The sequence below is a fragment of the Leuresthes tenuis genome, unplaced genomic scaffold (assembly GCF_036924035.1).
Source record: "Leuresthes tenuis unplaced genomic scaffold, fLeuTen1.0.hap1 SCAF_22, whole genome shotgun sequence".
In the NCBI taxonomy this organism is placed as follows: domain Eukaryota; kingdom Metazoa; phylum Chordata; class Actinopteri; order Atheriniformes; family Atherinopsidae; genus Leuresthes; species Leuresthes tenuis.
In genome coordinates, this window is record NW_027325376.1 from 26,522,226 (window position 1) to 26,535,971 (window position 13,746).

The window sequence follows — 13,746 nt, forward strand, 5'->3', positions numbered from 1 at the left end:
TACCTGTTCTTACGGTGCAAGCTTCTAAAACAAAAGTATCATCTTATCATTTGTGGCGGCCACCCGCCACTTGAAAAGCATTGAAAACGAAGCAAAGAGATCACAACAGTAGTTTCAGTACTTTACTTGGATTCTAAAGTCTAATTGTATTTGTTTTATGTTGCAGTCATTGTTATTTAGCTGATCCATCCATTAAAATAATAATATCGGGATAATATTTTTGCAGTCCTATTTGCAGTCCTATTTTCTTTTCAAGAAAACAGCTCGTGACAAACTGTGTATAAGAGAAGTGAAAGATCCTCAAAACAAGATGTTTGCTCTGTCTCTGTAAGGATGTGAGAGATGGAAACAATCATTGCACAATGTTTGAGCTTTTATAGAGAAACAGAATGCTTTGTGCCATGGACCAGTGGAGCTGTAAGATCAGCTACAGACAAGGCAGATGTATGGAGACAATGTGACCAAGCAGAAGTTGTGATAATCAGTATTCAGAATTGCAGAGTACATGGCTAAATAAAGAAAAAATACTAATAGTTGTAAATATAAGTATGAATATGCACAGAATTTCATATCCTCTCAGTCTTAATTTCTCTACACCTTTCTGAAACTGATGAGGACTAACCTAAAAAACAAAGACCTTCATTTCATTTTCTACTCTTGGATGAAAAAAACCTGGAGTGAAGAAAAAAATATAGCTAACACACTCGTAGCCCAGCACAGCATTACATGAAGACAGTATACAGAGCAGGAAGGTGTTTACTCAGAGAAAAGAGACTTGAGGGACCCTCTGGAAATTATCATGGGACACACACACGCACACAAGCTTTATCTACCTAGAAAACAATAAAACAAAAAGATTCATAGATTACAGATTAATGACCTCCTCCTCTCCATTCATGGAAACTGGAGGAAAGACAGTGACAGAAACATGAGGAAAAGCAATACAGTTCCAAAGAGCCTGAAGGCCTCAGAGGGACAGAGAGAGCCTGGCCTTGTCTTCTCACGGAGCCAACAGAGGGGTTTATTAAGGAAGAGGAGCGCACCTCTGGAAGATGCTGTCTGTAGATTCTCAGTCTGACAGAAGCCCTAATTAAAGCCGACAGCCTTTCCCTCAAGAGCCTGCCCTACTTGGCTAAATGAGGAATTGAGAATAAAGCCCAAAGGGAATACTCCAATTCATCCCTGTTTCCTCAGAGGATGACACTAAGTTGGGAGGGTCCTCCCAGTTTCTGGACAGTAGAAAAACTGAGCGCTGGCTAACATGAAGGAATGACTTCTTCCAACCAGAAGAAACCAATCCACCATTTTCCAGCAGAGCACTACCATTTCAACCAGTGCTCCTTCCCACACGGCTGCAAAACACATCAGAGCCTGTTGGAGGGTGATGGTCGAATGATGCCGTTAAAATCTAAAACCAAATCCTGAGACAACAAAAGCAGCCTGGGCTGCACCTTCACAATCACAGCTCTGCTGGTGCAGATTTCCTCTGATGATTGGATCCACTCGATGCTAAAATACAGACTGCTGCAGAGGTGTGCACGACTGTGCGAAACAATCAAACAGCACCCGAGCATAAATCAAAGCTTTCCATTCACCAATGGCGTTTAAATTTTAAGAATAGAATTTTAGGTCAAGGATAAGTTACAAAAAGAGCTCAGTTCCCACAGAGTCGGTAAACTCATGTTTAGTAACAGGCTGAGGCATTGTGGGAGGGAGCCGGGCCGCTGACTATTTAGGGTCAGAATGTTCTCTGTCAAGGTGCTAAGCTGTTGTGGCAATCTCAGACCCAGTGGTGCTGGACGGAGATTGAGTTTTGGCCACGTGTGCACAGAATGTTATCAGGAGGTATAAGAGGATCTCACAACTTGTTGTCGTGGGGCATTCTGTGTATGCGGACATGTAATATGTTTCTATGTAGTTCCCATTAAGAAATTCCCCATAAGAGGCTGCAAAGGTCAGTCCATCTACTCTATCCTCCACAACAACATCCACGGGGACGTCGAGCTGTCGTAAAGCCATCGCTCCTGCACATCAAAAAGAATGCAGCTCACGTGGTTCAGGCCTTCTGAAGCCTTTTCTCTGAGGGAACTCCAGGATGAACCCATGTTATTGGCTGTTCCAAAAAATACTGAATAGATTGTAGAGTATAAACCACCTGGCTAAGGGAGCTTCAGAAACCCCATGAAGAGCACGGGGGACTTGGCTTGGTTGGGAAAAGGTTCTGGGCTACTTTGCTTGGCCTAATGCCTCAGTACAGATAAATGCTCATAGTTTCAGGGGCAGAGCTTTAAATGTCGTCATCAGAGACCAGACAGCTCTCTTTGGAGTTTAGCAAACAAAACAAAAAAAAATTATTTTTCCCCTCACCAAGGCTGACTCCCCAAACAATGCTTAACTTTAGACAGAGTGAGGCTCTAATGCACAGAAATCCATCCAGTAATATAACTCCAAGCTTATCAGTACTGATGAGGTGGCTCCTGTGGGCTCTGAGTGGCTGTTAGCATATAAATCTGCTCAGCACCTACCACTGGATTTCAAATAGTCGATACCCATCAACTGCTGCTGCCCGACTGAGAAGCAAAAGCAGTGCATTTTCACATTCAAATGAGCCCGTAGTAAACGGATAGAAACCATTTTTCTGAATAACAGAAGAAGAGCGTCTCTTCTGTTTCATACAGCACGTTATGCTGATATTTGTGTTTACCTTGTGCAGATTTCATGCTCTTGCCGTTTTTCACTCATCATGTTCTCACTTGTTCTCCAGCTTGAATTCAGTTACTCGGGACTGAAGTGGAAATAACACCAATTAAGACTTTTTACAAAAAAGAAAAGCTGCAACGATGAGCCTTGCCAGTTGACTGACGGGGAAACTGGGCAGATAGATGAAAAATACCCTTAAACACAGACTGGGGAGTCCTCACGCCTGCTGACACTCGCTCCATTACATGGCAGCCTGATTTCCGTTTTTCACACTTTCTTGCATAGATCTAATGAGCTATTTTTAGATGGCTGTGAGCAGCTTTGCATCACTTCCACAAACAGAAGTCTGAGCTGAATTATGATTAACATAGAAACACTTCTCCATGGCCTACTGTTAATCTTCATGTTGAATTTCCCTTTCAGCTCTGAATTTTTATAGCGTGCACGCTTCAAAGAGGACACTACGGAAGCTCTCGAGGCCCATGTCTCAGCAGAGTCATTCATAGATGGTTAAAACATTCAGTTTTTTTATGTTTGTGCAAAACTAAATTCAGACTTTCAGAATTCTCTGAAAGTTTGTCAGAGCAGGGAGTGGAACAGCTTTTTAGCATCTGACTTTTTAGTTATGGGTCAAGTTATCAGACACTCTCCAAACATGAACATTACTTAAAGTAGCATTGCTGCAGCTACTAACAGTCGGCAACAGACAAACAGAAAACAGTAAAATAAACTTAAAGAAGTTGACAAATGCTACATTAATACTACATTGCAGGATTCCAAAGTCGGCAAAACCAAGCTGACTGCCACAATTACAGCTTTTAAAAATTCAAGAAATCATACACAGCTTTTTCTGGTAGATACAAATTAAAACTAAATAGTTGCCGATACTGGTAAACGACTATGTGGACTGAGCACCTGTTATTCATCCATTTATGTTGCTAGACACCATCTTTGAAGACATTGGACCAGATGAGAGACTGACACGTCAGAAGCTATGAGACATGTTATCCAATCATGTTGTCCAGTATTCGTTATTGACTAACTGGTTCTACCTGGCAGCTCTACTTGATATTATATTGTAATATTTTGCATGAATTATTTTATTTTGGAAATTAAAGAGCAAATTCTCCTTTTTCACACTGGTGACAGCAAGAAATCACACTGCATGGACATGAAGCATTTCTTACATGGTGATGGAAAGAAAGTGAAAACCTTCACTGAGGAAGGCTGGAACTGGACAATCTTTGGTTAATGTTACAACTTTATCTAGTAGGTAAAAGTTTTTCATTTTAACTTATCATTATGAAGTTAATGCTGATTTCACTGTGTATTTACTGTCTAACACGGAAAAGAAATACAATATTCAGCACAAAGGCAGGATGTTTGCAACTATAAAACCAAACATCATGACCAATTATCTGTATAATCATTTTCATATGAACACGTACCGGCTATCACGTTATCTGGTTTACTCTCTCCTACTTCCAAAGTGGGGTTGAGTCATTGGTTTAAACATAAAAAAAGAGTCAGACACCTATTGGAAAAGCTCAGGACAGGTAGGCAATGTGCATGTCTTGTCCAAGGACGCTTCGACATGCAGCCCAGGGAAGGCGGAGTCGAACCACCAACCTTTCGATTGATGGGCGACTGCTCTTCCTCCTGAGCTACAGCCGCCCTGAAATGGTGTCGAACATTAAGTCCAATGAGCTTATGGTCTTTGACAAAAGCAATTAGGCTCAGTGGACACTATTTAGATGTGAAAGCCTGACTATTAAGTGGAGACAGAGACACAAGGACAAGCTCTTCGAGGACACCGAGTCAGAGCCTGTATGAAGAGCTCACTGGACGTCAAACTCATGGGCCATATGGGTCAGCCAAGACCTGAGGGACGAGCTGTGAATACAATGACAAGACACACTCAAATACCATTTAGGCTGTACACACTGCTGACAGCTCTGCTTTATGTCACATCTTCTCCTTCCTTTTATAACATGCACACACACAATATATCTCTGTTGACCCATCTCTTTCATGTCCACTCTTAGCAGGGTACTGTGGAAATGGCACATTGAGCCGCTGACATTAGCCACTAAGCCAGCTGCTGGCATGGCACACACACACACGTCAGATAGAGCACTTCATTTAGGCCCTCTCTAAATGTGTGTGTACGGTGGGGATGGCGTAGGAAGGATTTTGGTACCAGCCTCATACAGCACAGGGCTGAGGGGTCCACAGTTTGCTGAGGCATGCAGAGCTACGTTTGGAGTGTAGATGTGTGTGACAGTGAGTAAACAGGATGCTGGATGAAGCTCGAGCAAAAAAAGCCTGTTCAGCTTTCACGAAATAACATCTTCACTGTTAAGCTCAATGTGTCTGAGCTGAGATTCATTCACAAAGACTGTAATAGTCTTACAGTAATACTGCAGCTGCGTTATCACCCCACAGACTAAATTTAGCTGCCCATCTTTTTTGTTTCCATGGGAATGAGGAGTTCACCGTGCACAGCTGGGGCCACGGGTATTTTCCAGAAGCTAAAACGACAGAGTGACTAGCTCCTGGAGCAAAGCTGGCTTTTCCACAGCCTAGTGGGTTTGTCATGTTGTCATTTCCACTACACTGACTCCAAGCATCAGTGTGTTTGTGCTTAACCGCTGCCCCAGTTTTCTCTTCACAGGCCCGTGCTGCCACTAAGGACAGGTTTTCAATCCCGTACATGTGGAACATGTTTCGCTTCCATGGAGTGGATGCTCCTGATATAGGGCTATTGTTTTGAAGGGAGGCACACAGGATAAATGATGCACTAACACTCAAACTTCAGTCATGCTCAAAGTCTTTGAAAATTAGATGTGTTGACACCTTGTCCAACAACATTTCTAAAACTGCTCTGAGGCACAAACCACTAAAAGACTTTCTGAATTCCACAAATTTATAATCAGGATGTAGGCTATTTGATGAAGGAAACACTGACAGTAAGTTCTGCATGAGTCTAAAATACCAACCCCTGGACCCAAAGATGAAGAACAGGGCCAGAATCGGACCGTTTTCATTTTAAGATCGGCAGATTAGTCTCCGATGCATTACATCTGAGTCTAGGCTAGTCGAAACCGCGCACGGGCTATACACCAAGATGCTTCTGGGTGGAATTTCTTCACCATAAAAGAGAAAAATGAAAGACAAGTTTGGGCCTTCGCGTTATGTTCTCACATTGAAACGCACAATAGTCACTAAACACAATGATGGAGCGTGACAGTTAGCCTCATCATTTTAAGTTTTAAACCTCCACCGCTGTGCACCAGCAGCAGCGCTCAACGTTGCACCAAAGTCTAATGTCAAAGCTTAAAAGTGATATTCTTATTGAGCAGTTCAGTACAAAAAAGTGAACACTTTTATCACGGCTGTGGTGGTTGCTCGGCATGTAAAAACCACAATGGTACAAAAGAAACCTGAGCATTAGCTTAAGTTCAAAACACATTTATGACATCTTGTTTATTTGACCCCGGCTGGACTTCCACACAAAGTCGTCCCAATCCAAGTTCTTTTTTCAATATGTTGCAAACGTTTATATTCTCATTTTGTTCTAGTGTTCGGTAGCCTTTCAGAGATTAGTTATGCTGTCCGGTGAGCAGAGAGCAGGCCTTACAGATCTGACGCAACGTGTTTTACACTCAGGCTTCGGCTGGTCAGCTGATTCTGTAACTGTCCTTTCCAAAAAACAAAGACTGCTGCCAGAAAGACTTCCTGACTGAATGCACTGGTAGGAGAAGTGTTCCTTGGAAAAATCCTCCGTTAAAAGATGGAACACCCTGTTTAGGATTTCTCACGGCACAGCGGCAGTGCTGACAGTGACTCTGGGGTTTCCCCTCTCTGAACATGGCCTTCATTGTCGTCGGTGCACTTCAGGAGACAGTTTAACAGTACTGTTCTTCCTGAACACCACCGCAGACGACAGCTCATCTGAAGCACCTGCAAGCCAAATCCTGTTGGCATTTTCAATAACTTAAATATGCATTTACAAAGAAAAAAAAAGACCAACTGTGTGACTCATCTGTTGGACTGAAGTCAGTTTTTACTCCGTGAAAGTGGGATTACAGGACATGGTGTGTTCATTTGGCCCAGTGGTTCTAATACTTTTGGCACGAGTTCTTTCAGAAGCTGAAAAAGGTCCAAACCCCCCCCATCCATCCATCAGTCATTAACAGTGATAAGGGAGGCAAATAATAAGGAACTTCAGTAATACTTCAATTATAAACTGCAGCAGAATAGCATCAGCAAATTTGTTACATCGCCAATTCACAACAGAAGTGATCTCAGTTTACAGAGAGGACACGCGAGTATAACCTTCATTTAACTTGGATGAGTCGGGAGGGAATGTGGAGCGAAACTTGGTCCTCTGCAGAGGCTCTATGGCCTGAACAGGGGACTGAAACACACAATACAGTTCTCCATCAGCCCCTTCAGTGCGGTAAATATTATGCAGAGACGTTCAGATCCAATCTCGTGTGGCAGCGCTGGTGTTGACCAATGTATCAATCACCTGCGTCAGCTTACCTAAGCTAACGAAATCCATTGCCTCAGTTTGTCTGCTGATAAAAAAAGTTTTTTGGGCAACTTGATGAAAATGAGAAGCTGGTCTGCTGAGTGGTTAGATGGCTTTCTGCTTTCTGTGGAACAACTTGACCATCCTACAGACATTCAAGGCAGAACTGCATGACCGCACTGGACAAACGTAATGACACATCGCAAGAAATCATTTGTCATTTGTAATTAAATTCATCTGGAGCAATTAACAGTGGCTGACAAAAAAAAAAATGTGCACAAGCCAAGCAGCAAAAGTGGTGAAAAGTGGACCTTTGTTGTGTGTGTGTGTGAGAGAGAGAGAGAGAGAGAGAAGGTAAAACACATTGAGCATGGAAAAGACAAACTGCATTTGAAATATTTTCTCTGAGAAGTGCTGCATTATCTGACAGAAACACAGGAGTGATGAGGTAGTTTTGGTTGTGATGGTCGATCATTTCTTTAGTCTCTGCAAAAAACTGATCAATAAACATAACACTGTGCATTTTAGCTGCACACAGTCACCTCCAAGTCATAATACAGGGACCACAGATACAGTCAAAGCTGCAGTGTTCACCAGCTTCTGCTGCTGTGGGTCATTTCTGATCACCAAGTTCAGATTCTGTCTTTACCTCCACAACAACTACAACCACCAGGTGAGCAGAACTTTGTATCCATCAGCAGCAGCAGCACGGTGGGATTCTCTCTTCAGTTTGTGACATTATTTGTTTGGTGCTCTTTCTAAAAACCACACTTTGCTGTTCTTCGTGCAGCTGCTGTGAGGAAAGCCCCCGCTTCCCTTTCAAGACGCTGCATCTGCTGTTGCAGCGTATGATCACCATCACCACAACTATTCAAACTTCTCCATCTCCTTTTCTGTGTGTGTGTGTGCTCAGTCCATGGCGTGTTGAGCAGGGATCAATCAGCAGGCAACATGTAGACAGCCTCAGCCCACGCTGCACAGACAACCATGAAGAGCATAAATAAAGGTGAGCAAAATAAAAGAACCCACAGCCAGACAGACGTTCCTCTGAAGAGGGAAATTAAATACAAAAAATAGGCTTTTTTCAGCTCTAGCACAACGCTGCCTTGACTGGCATGTGTTTTAGTGTGAAATATGGCTCTGAGTCACATACAGCTCATCAGAAATCAGAGGCAGCGGTTGATGTCGCAGAATGAGTCACAAAAAAAGCCGGTCATGCTGGTGCCACTCAGAGCAGGGGCAAACAAAGGAGGCCAGCGAAAAATAAAAGTGAATTTCAAACAAGAGGAGGAAGCCCCCGCCGCGGTGTCAATCTGACCGTTTCCAGCAACTACGCATGATGAGGAGTCAAACAGCGGAGGTGTGAGAAAGCATGCACAGTCAGAAGGAAAGAGGAAGTTGGTTTGAGGGGTGACCGGTCTAAAACAGAACCACTCTGAGCAAATACACTGTTCTACAGTGACTTATCGCCACGGCTTCACAGCTACGACTGAGGAGCCACATGCTCGTCAGTCAGCGTCTTACCTCGTGCAGAGAGCTTTTTGGTGTTGATTATTTTGGCAGCGTACTCCTGTCCTGTGGAAATCTTCATGCATCTCCTGACCACAGAAAAAGCACCCCTACGGAACACAGAGGTGCAGATTAGCAGCTGCATGGCATGACTTCACATTTAGCTGTAAAAAAGGAGGATGGTGCTGCCTTCTGTCTTTCACTTTTTAAAACTTGATGAGGAAGTAATCATTGCGTTATTCTACAAAGATCAAACATCTAATACAGCCCCTGAGAAATGTGATAAGAATGTAGTGGCTAAAGTACATTATGAGGAATAAGTGTGGTCAGGGTCTCACTGCAGTGCTTTAGAAATTTCTGAGGAAAAGATGACCTTTTTCTGACGCTTTGACAGAATCAGTTTGACCCCAGCTACAGCAACACCTCCTCTTCTCTCTGGGAAGTTGCAGTTTGATATCATAATCAGTGGATCTACCACGTCAATAACACATCTCAAGTGTAAACGTGACACCCCTGAAAGGTCCAGGTCTTGTTTCAGATGCCCAGATTTGCGAGCCACACCCTCCTAAAGCAAGCAGAAGCTCATGCAGGTGCACGTTTTGATTTTGCATGATAATTCCCTGATTACCAACGACCGGGACAGCTTTCAATTTAAACGCGTCCTCTGGCGTTAACAAACACTGAAAACTTAGAAACACTGCTGTGTTGTAGACGCAGGGTTATCCAACAGTCTGACTGAAGGTAAGGCGCGCGGCTGGCGCGCGGCTGACGCGCTGCTAATAACACCACCACCGAATTTAATCCAAATTTATTCTTTCTGAAGTTTTCCTCCGTTTGAGACTAAGGTTAGGTGGAGCACAATTTAAGCACGTTATCGCGAGCCAGTCTATGATTCAGTGTGCCCTCTAAAGCCGCGTTTCACCGCAGGTTTACGTGGTTTTTTTAACGTTTTCATCGAAGTGTGTGCTTCAAATTGCAAGTTAACAGCACCAATTCAAAAAGTTCAGATCGACTTTAGAGCACTTGGAAGGATAACCACAGCACCTGAAAAACGAAAACGACGGTCAGCGTGCAGTCCTGCCCGCACGCGCAACTGCGCCCGTCAAGGTAGGAGCAGGTAGGCGGAGGTTGCTCTGAATCCAAGCCGCAACCGGAAAATCCGCAACAGACTTAAGCTTCACAACACACTTTCTATGAGAAAAGTCACTAAATGAGAAGAACTTACTTCCCCAGCTCCTCGTACAGCTGGTACTCATCAGTAAACCTGGTGCAGGTTGTTGAAGCCATGTTAAGGCTGGGGAAAATGAAAGCTCAGCCGCTTTAATACTCCTGTATCCTGCCCGCTTTGCGTACCAAAGTGCCACTTCTCTTCTTACGGAGGGCAAAGGTAAAAAAATAATAACGCAAAAGAAGGAATTAGTTTGAAGTGAATGGCCCCTGATGGTGCTGGACTGCGCGGGACGAGTCGGAGCTTACAGTTGGACTAGTTGAACGCAGTGAAGAGACATTTAATAGACCATTTTGCATATCCGGTTATAGAAACTTCAAAATAAAACCTCGTGAAGTCGTTTTTTTGCTGAAGTGTTTGAGGTGAGTGTTCCGGTATAAATGGTGTTACTTTTAGCAGAAACATTTAATCAATTATTTTTATTGCCAAACCTCATATGAAGCCTGAATTTCTTGAAAATGAAATGTGTACATTTTAGAGTAATTAAGAACAAACCGCAGATTGTCCGAAAAAATATCATTAATAATTTAATTCATTTAACTTGTGGTCCGTGCTTCTTCCTAAACATTTACAGCTCTCAAGTTTTCAAAATTGACAAGTGGATTCTGGAAACTATTAAGATTACTATTTAAGAATATAAAAATTATTATCATATTATTTAGTAGAAAATGAATGCACGTCCGACTTGATGAAATAAGGCAAGGCAAGTTTACATGTAGAGCACAATTCGTACACAAGGCAATTCAAAGTGCTTAACAACTACATAAAATCATAAGAAGGTAAATAAAATTATTAAAAATGAATCATTAATTAATCATTTAAAATTGAATTGTGTAGATAAAACACTTTCAGTTGTCATATGCACAGCTAAATAGAACTGTTTTCAGCCTGGATTTAAACATTGTCAGAGTTGAGGCCTGTCTCACATCTTCTGGAAGACTGTTCCAGATTTTAGGAGCATAAAGCTGAAACACAGCTTCAACTTGTTTAGTCCTGACTCTGGGCACCAGCAGGAGGCCCCTCCCTGAGGTTCTCAGAGTCCCAGTTGGTTCCTATGGCTCTAACATGTCAGAGATGACCATATTAGTCCAGTACTCAGGTCTCTGCACTGGCTTCCTGTTGCTCAGAGAATAGACTTTAAAACAGCTCTGCTTGTGTACAAGTCTCTTCATGGGCTAGCCCCAAAGTACATATTTCCTGGTTCTAGTCAGGACTCGAGCAGCAGCATTCTGGATGTACTGCAGCTGTCTTACGGCCCGTTTAGAGCCCAGTGAGCAGCTGTTACAGTAGTCTAACCTGCTGGAGACAAACGCATGGATTAGTCTTTCTAAGTCTGGTTTAGACACTATTCCTTTGATACTGGCAATGTTTTTCAGATGGTAAAAAGCTGCTGATGGTATTGATTTAATGTGGCTGTTAAAGTTCAGGTCTGAGTCCAAAATTACCCCTAGATTTCTACCTTTTAGAGAGAGATTCTCAAGGTGACTGATAACACTTTCTCTGTTTCTGTGGGCTACTATGATTTCAGTTTTGTCTGAATTTAGCTGGAGAAAATTGTTTTGCATCCACACACTATTCTGTTCGATGCAGTGACACAATGTATCTACAGGCCCATGTTCTCCTGCTGTCAATGACACATAGATCTGAGTGTCATCTGCATAGTTGTGGTAGGACACATTATAGCTGCGTATTAGCTGGCCTAATGGGAGCATGTACAGATTGAACAATAGGGGTCCCAGGATGGACCCCTGGGGAACCCCACAGGTCATAGCTATTTGGTCTGAGACACAGTTACCAATTACGACAAAATACTTCCTGTCCTTGGGATAGGACTTTAACCAGTTTAAAGCACTACCAGAGATTCCCACCCAGTCTTCTAACCTCTGTAATAAGATTACATGGTCAACTGTGTCAAAGGCAGCACTCAGGTCCAGCAGAACTAAGACTGAGACTTTGCCTGCGTCTGTGTTCAGGCGGATATCGTTTGTCACCTTGATCAGAGCTGTCTCAGTGCTGTGGTGGGGCCTAAAGCCTGATTGGAAAGTATCAAAAACATTGTTAGACATGAGAAGGTCAGAAAGCTGTTGGTATACAACTTTTTCTGGGACTTTGCCTAAGAACGGCAGGTTTGATATGGGCCGGTAGTTGTTCAGTACTGTGGCATCAAGACTGCTCTTCTTTAGAAGAGGCTTAATTACAGCAGTTTTTAAGGCCTTTGGAAATGTTCCAGTCTGGAGTGAGATGTTGACTAGATGAGCGAGTTGTGGCAACAAACTGCTCAGCACAGACTTTAGAAATCTAGTGGGCAACTCATCAAGGCAGCATGTCGATGAACTCAGACTGCAGATGATCTCTTTGATTGTTTTGTCAGTGACAGGTGTGAAAAGTGTCAGTGACAGGTGTCTAGCTGGCTGCAGAGTAGTTATTTTTGTTGTGGAAATTATTGCATTTTTAATGCCTTGAACTTTGTCATTCAAGAATATTGCAAACTCATTACACTTAGATGTAGAAATGAGTTCTAAAGGCAGTGAAACTGTTGAGTTTGTTAATCTGTTTACTGTAGCAAAGAGGACACAAGAGTTGTTTCAGAAAAATAACTCTCCTTCATTCTACACAAAGTCTGGTTGAACACACATAGCGTTTCTTTATAAACCTCATAATGAATCTGGAGTTTTGACTTGGGCCATTTCCGTTCGGCTCTCCGGCACTCCCTTTTCTGTGCCCTGAACGACTCTTCTTTTCTCCATGGCGCCCTTTGCCTACTTTGTTCTATGTTCTAGGTTTTTCTGTGGATATTGACTGCTTTTTCTCTCATTTTCAGTCCAGTCATTGTCCTGACCATTTTCAAATAAAAAGCTTTAGCTGAAAACTTGGCATATCTCAGCATGGTGTGCAGTGTGTCCTTAAAACATTTGAGGAAATTGGACAAGTGGAGGACAAAAGAAGAAGTGGTCTAAAAAACTATCTACAGCAGATGAACAGGATCTGAAAGTGATCTCCTTGAGAAAGAGGAAAAAATCCAGCAAAGACCTGACACAGGACCTGAGAGATGCATCTGGACCTTCAGCTGATCCATCTACTGTTGGCCCAAGCCTCATCAGAAATGGTCTCCATGGAAGGGTCAAGAAGCAATTCTTAAGGAAGGGAAACAGGGAGAAAAGGCTGAGCTATGCCAAATGACACAAGAAGTGGACTGAAAATCAGTGGCAACAGGTCTTATGGAGGGATGAATCCTCCCCAGAGCCCGGACCTCAACATTATTGAAGCAGTGTGGGATCATCTGACAGAGAACGGAACAAAAGGCAGCCAACATCCAAAGAAGAGCTTCAGGCTGGGGACTGCACGGTAGTGTGGTGGTTATCACCATCGCATCACAGCAAGAGGGTTCCAGGTTCAACTCCCAGCTGGAGCCCTTCTGTGTGGAGTATGTATGCGTGGGTTCTCTCCGGGTACTCCAGCTTTCTCCCACAGTCCAAAAACTGGTTAACTGGTATCTTTAAAATTGTCCTTAGGAGTGTGTGGTTGTGTGGCCCTGTGATGGACTGGTGATCTGTCCAGGGTGTACACCACCTCTCGCCTGATGACCACTCCAGCCCCCCCACGACCTGTCTGACAGATTAAGCGGGTATAGAAAATGGGTGGATGGGTTCAGGCTGTGTTGGAGAATAAAGGTGCTCAGACCAAATATTCACTTTCAAGCTCTTTGAGATTTTTGCTTTACACTGGATTTCTATTTATTTCTGAAAACAGATGCACATGTTGCATTGATTTC

At 43.1% G+C, this 13,746-nt stretch overlaps 1 protein-coding gene across 6 annotated transcripts in view; it reads right to left on the minus strand.

Annotated features, from left to right (window-relative positions):
• Positions 1-10,251, minus strand: part of LOC140282110 (calcium/calmodulin-dependent protein kinase type II delta 1 chain) — an 85,834-nt gene extending 75,583 nt beyond the window's left edge. For 4 of the 6 annotated variants that reach the window (XM_072376680.1, XM_072376678.1, XM_072376679.1 and 1 more), the window contains exons 1-2: positions 9,972-10,251; positions 8,762-8,856 (exon numbers count right to left, since the gene is read on the minus strand). In XM_072376680.1, the coding sequence (XP_072232781.1) occupies positions 8,762-8,856; positions 9,972-10,033 (157 nt within the window). In that variant the 5' untranslated portion in view covers positions 10,034-10,251. The remainder of the gene's footprint in view (positions 1-8,761; positions 8,857-9,971) is intronic. The other 2 variants (XM_072376682.1, XM_072376681.1) reach the window with 1 other exon arrangement.
• Positions 10,252-13,746: the final 3,495 nt, after the last annotated feature.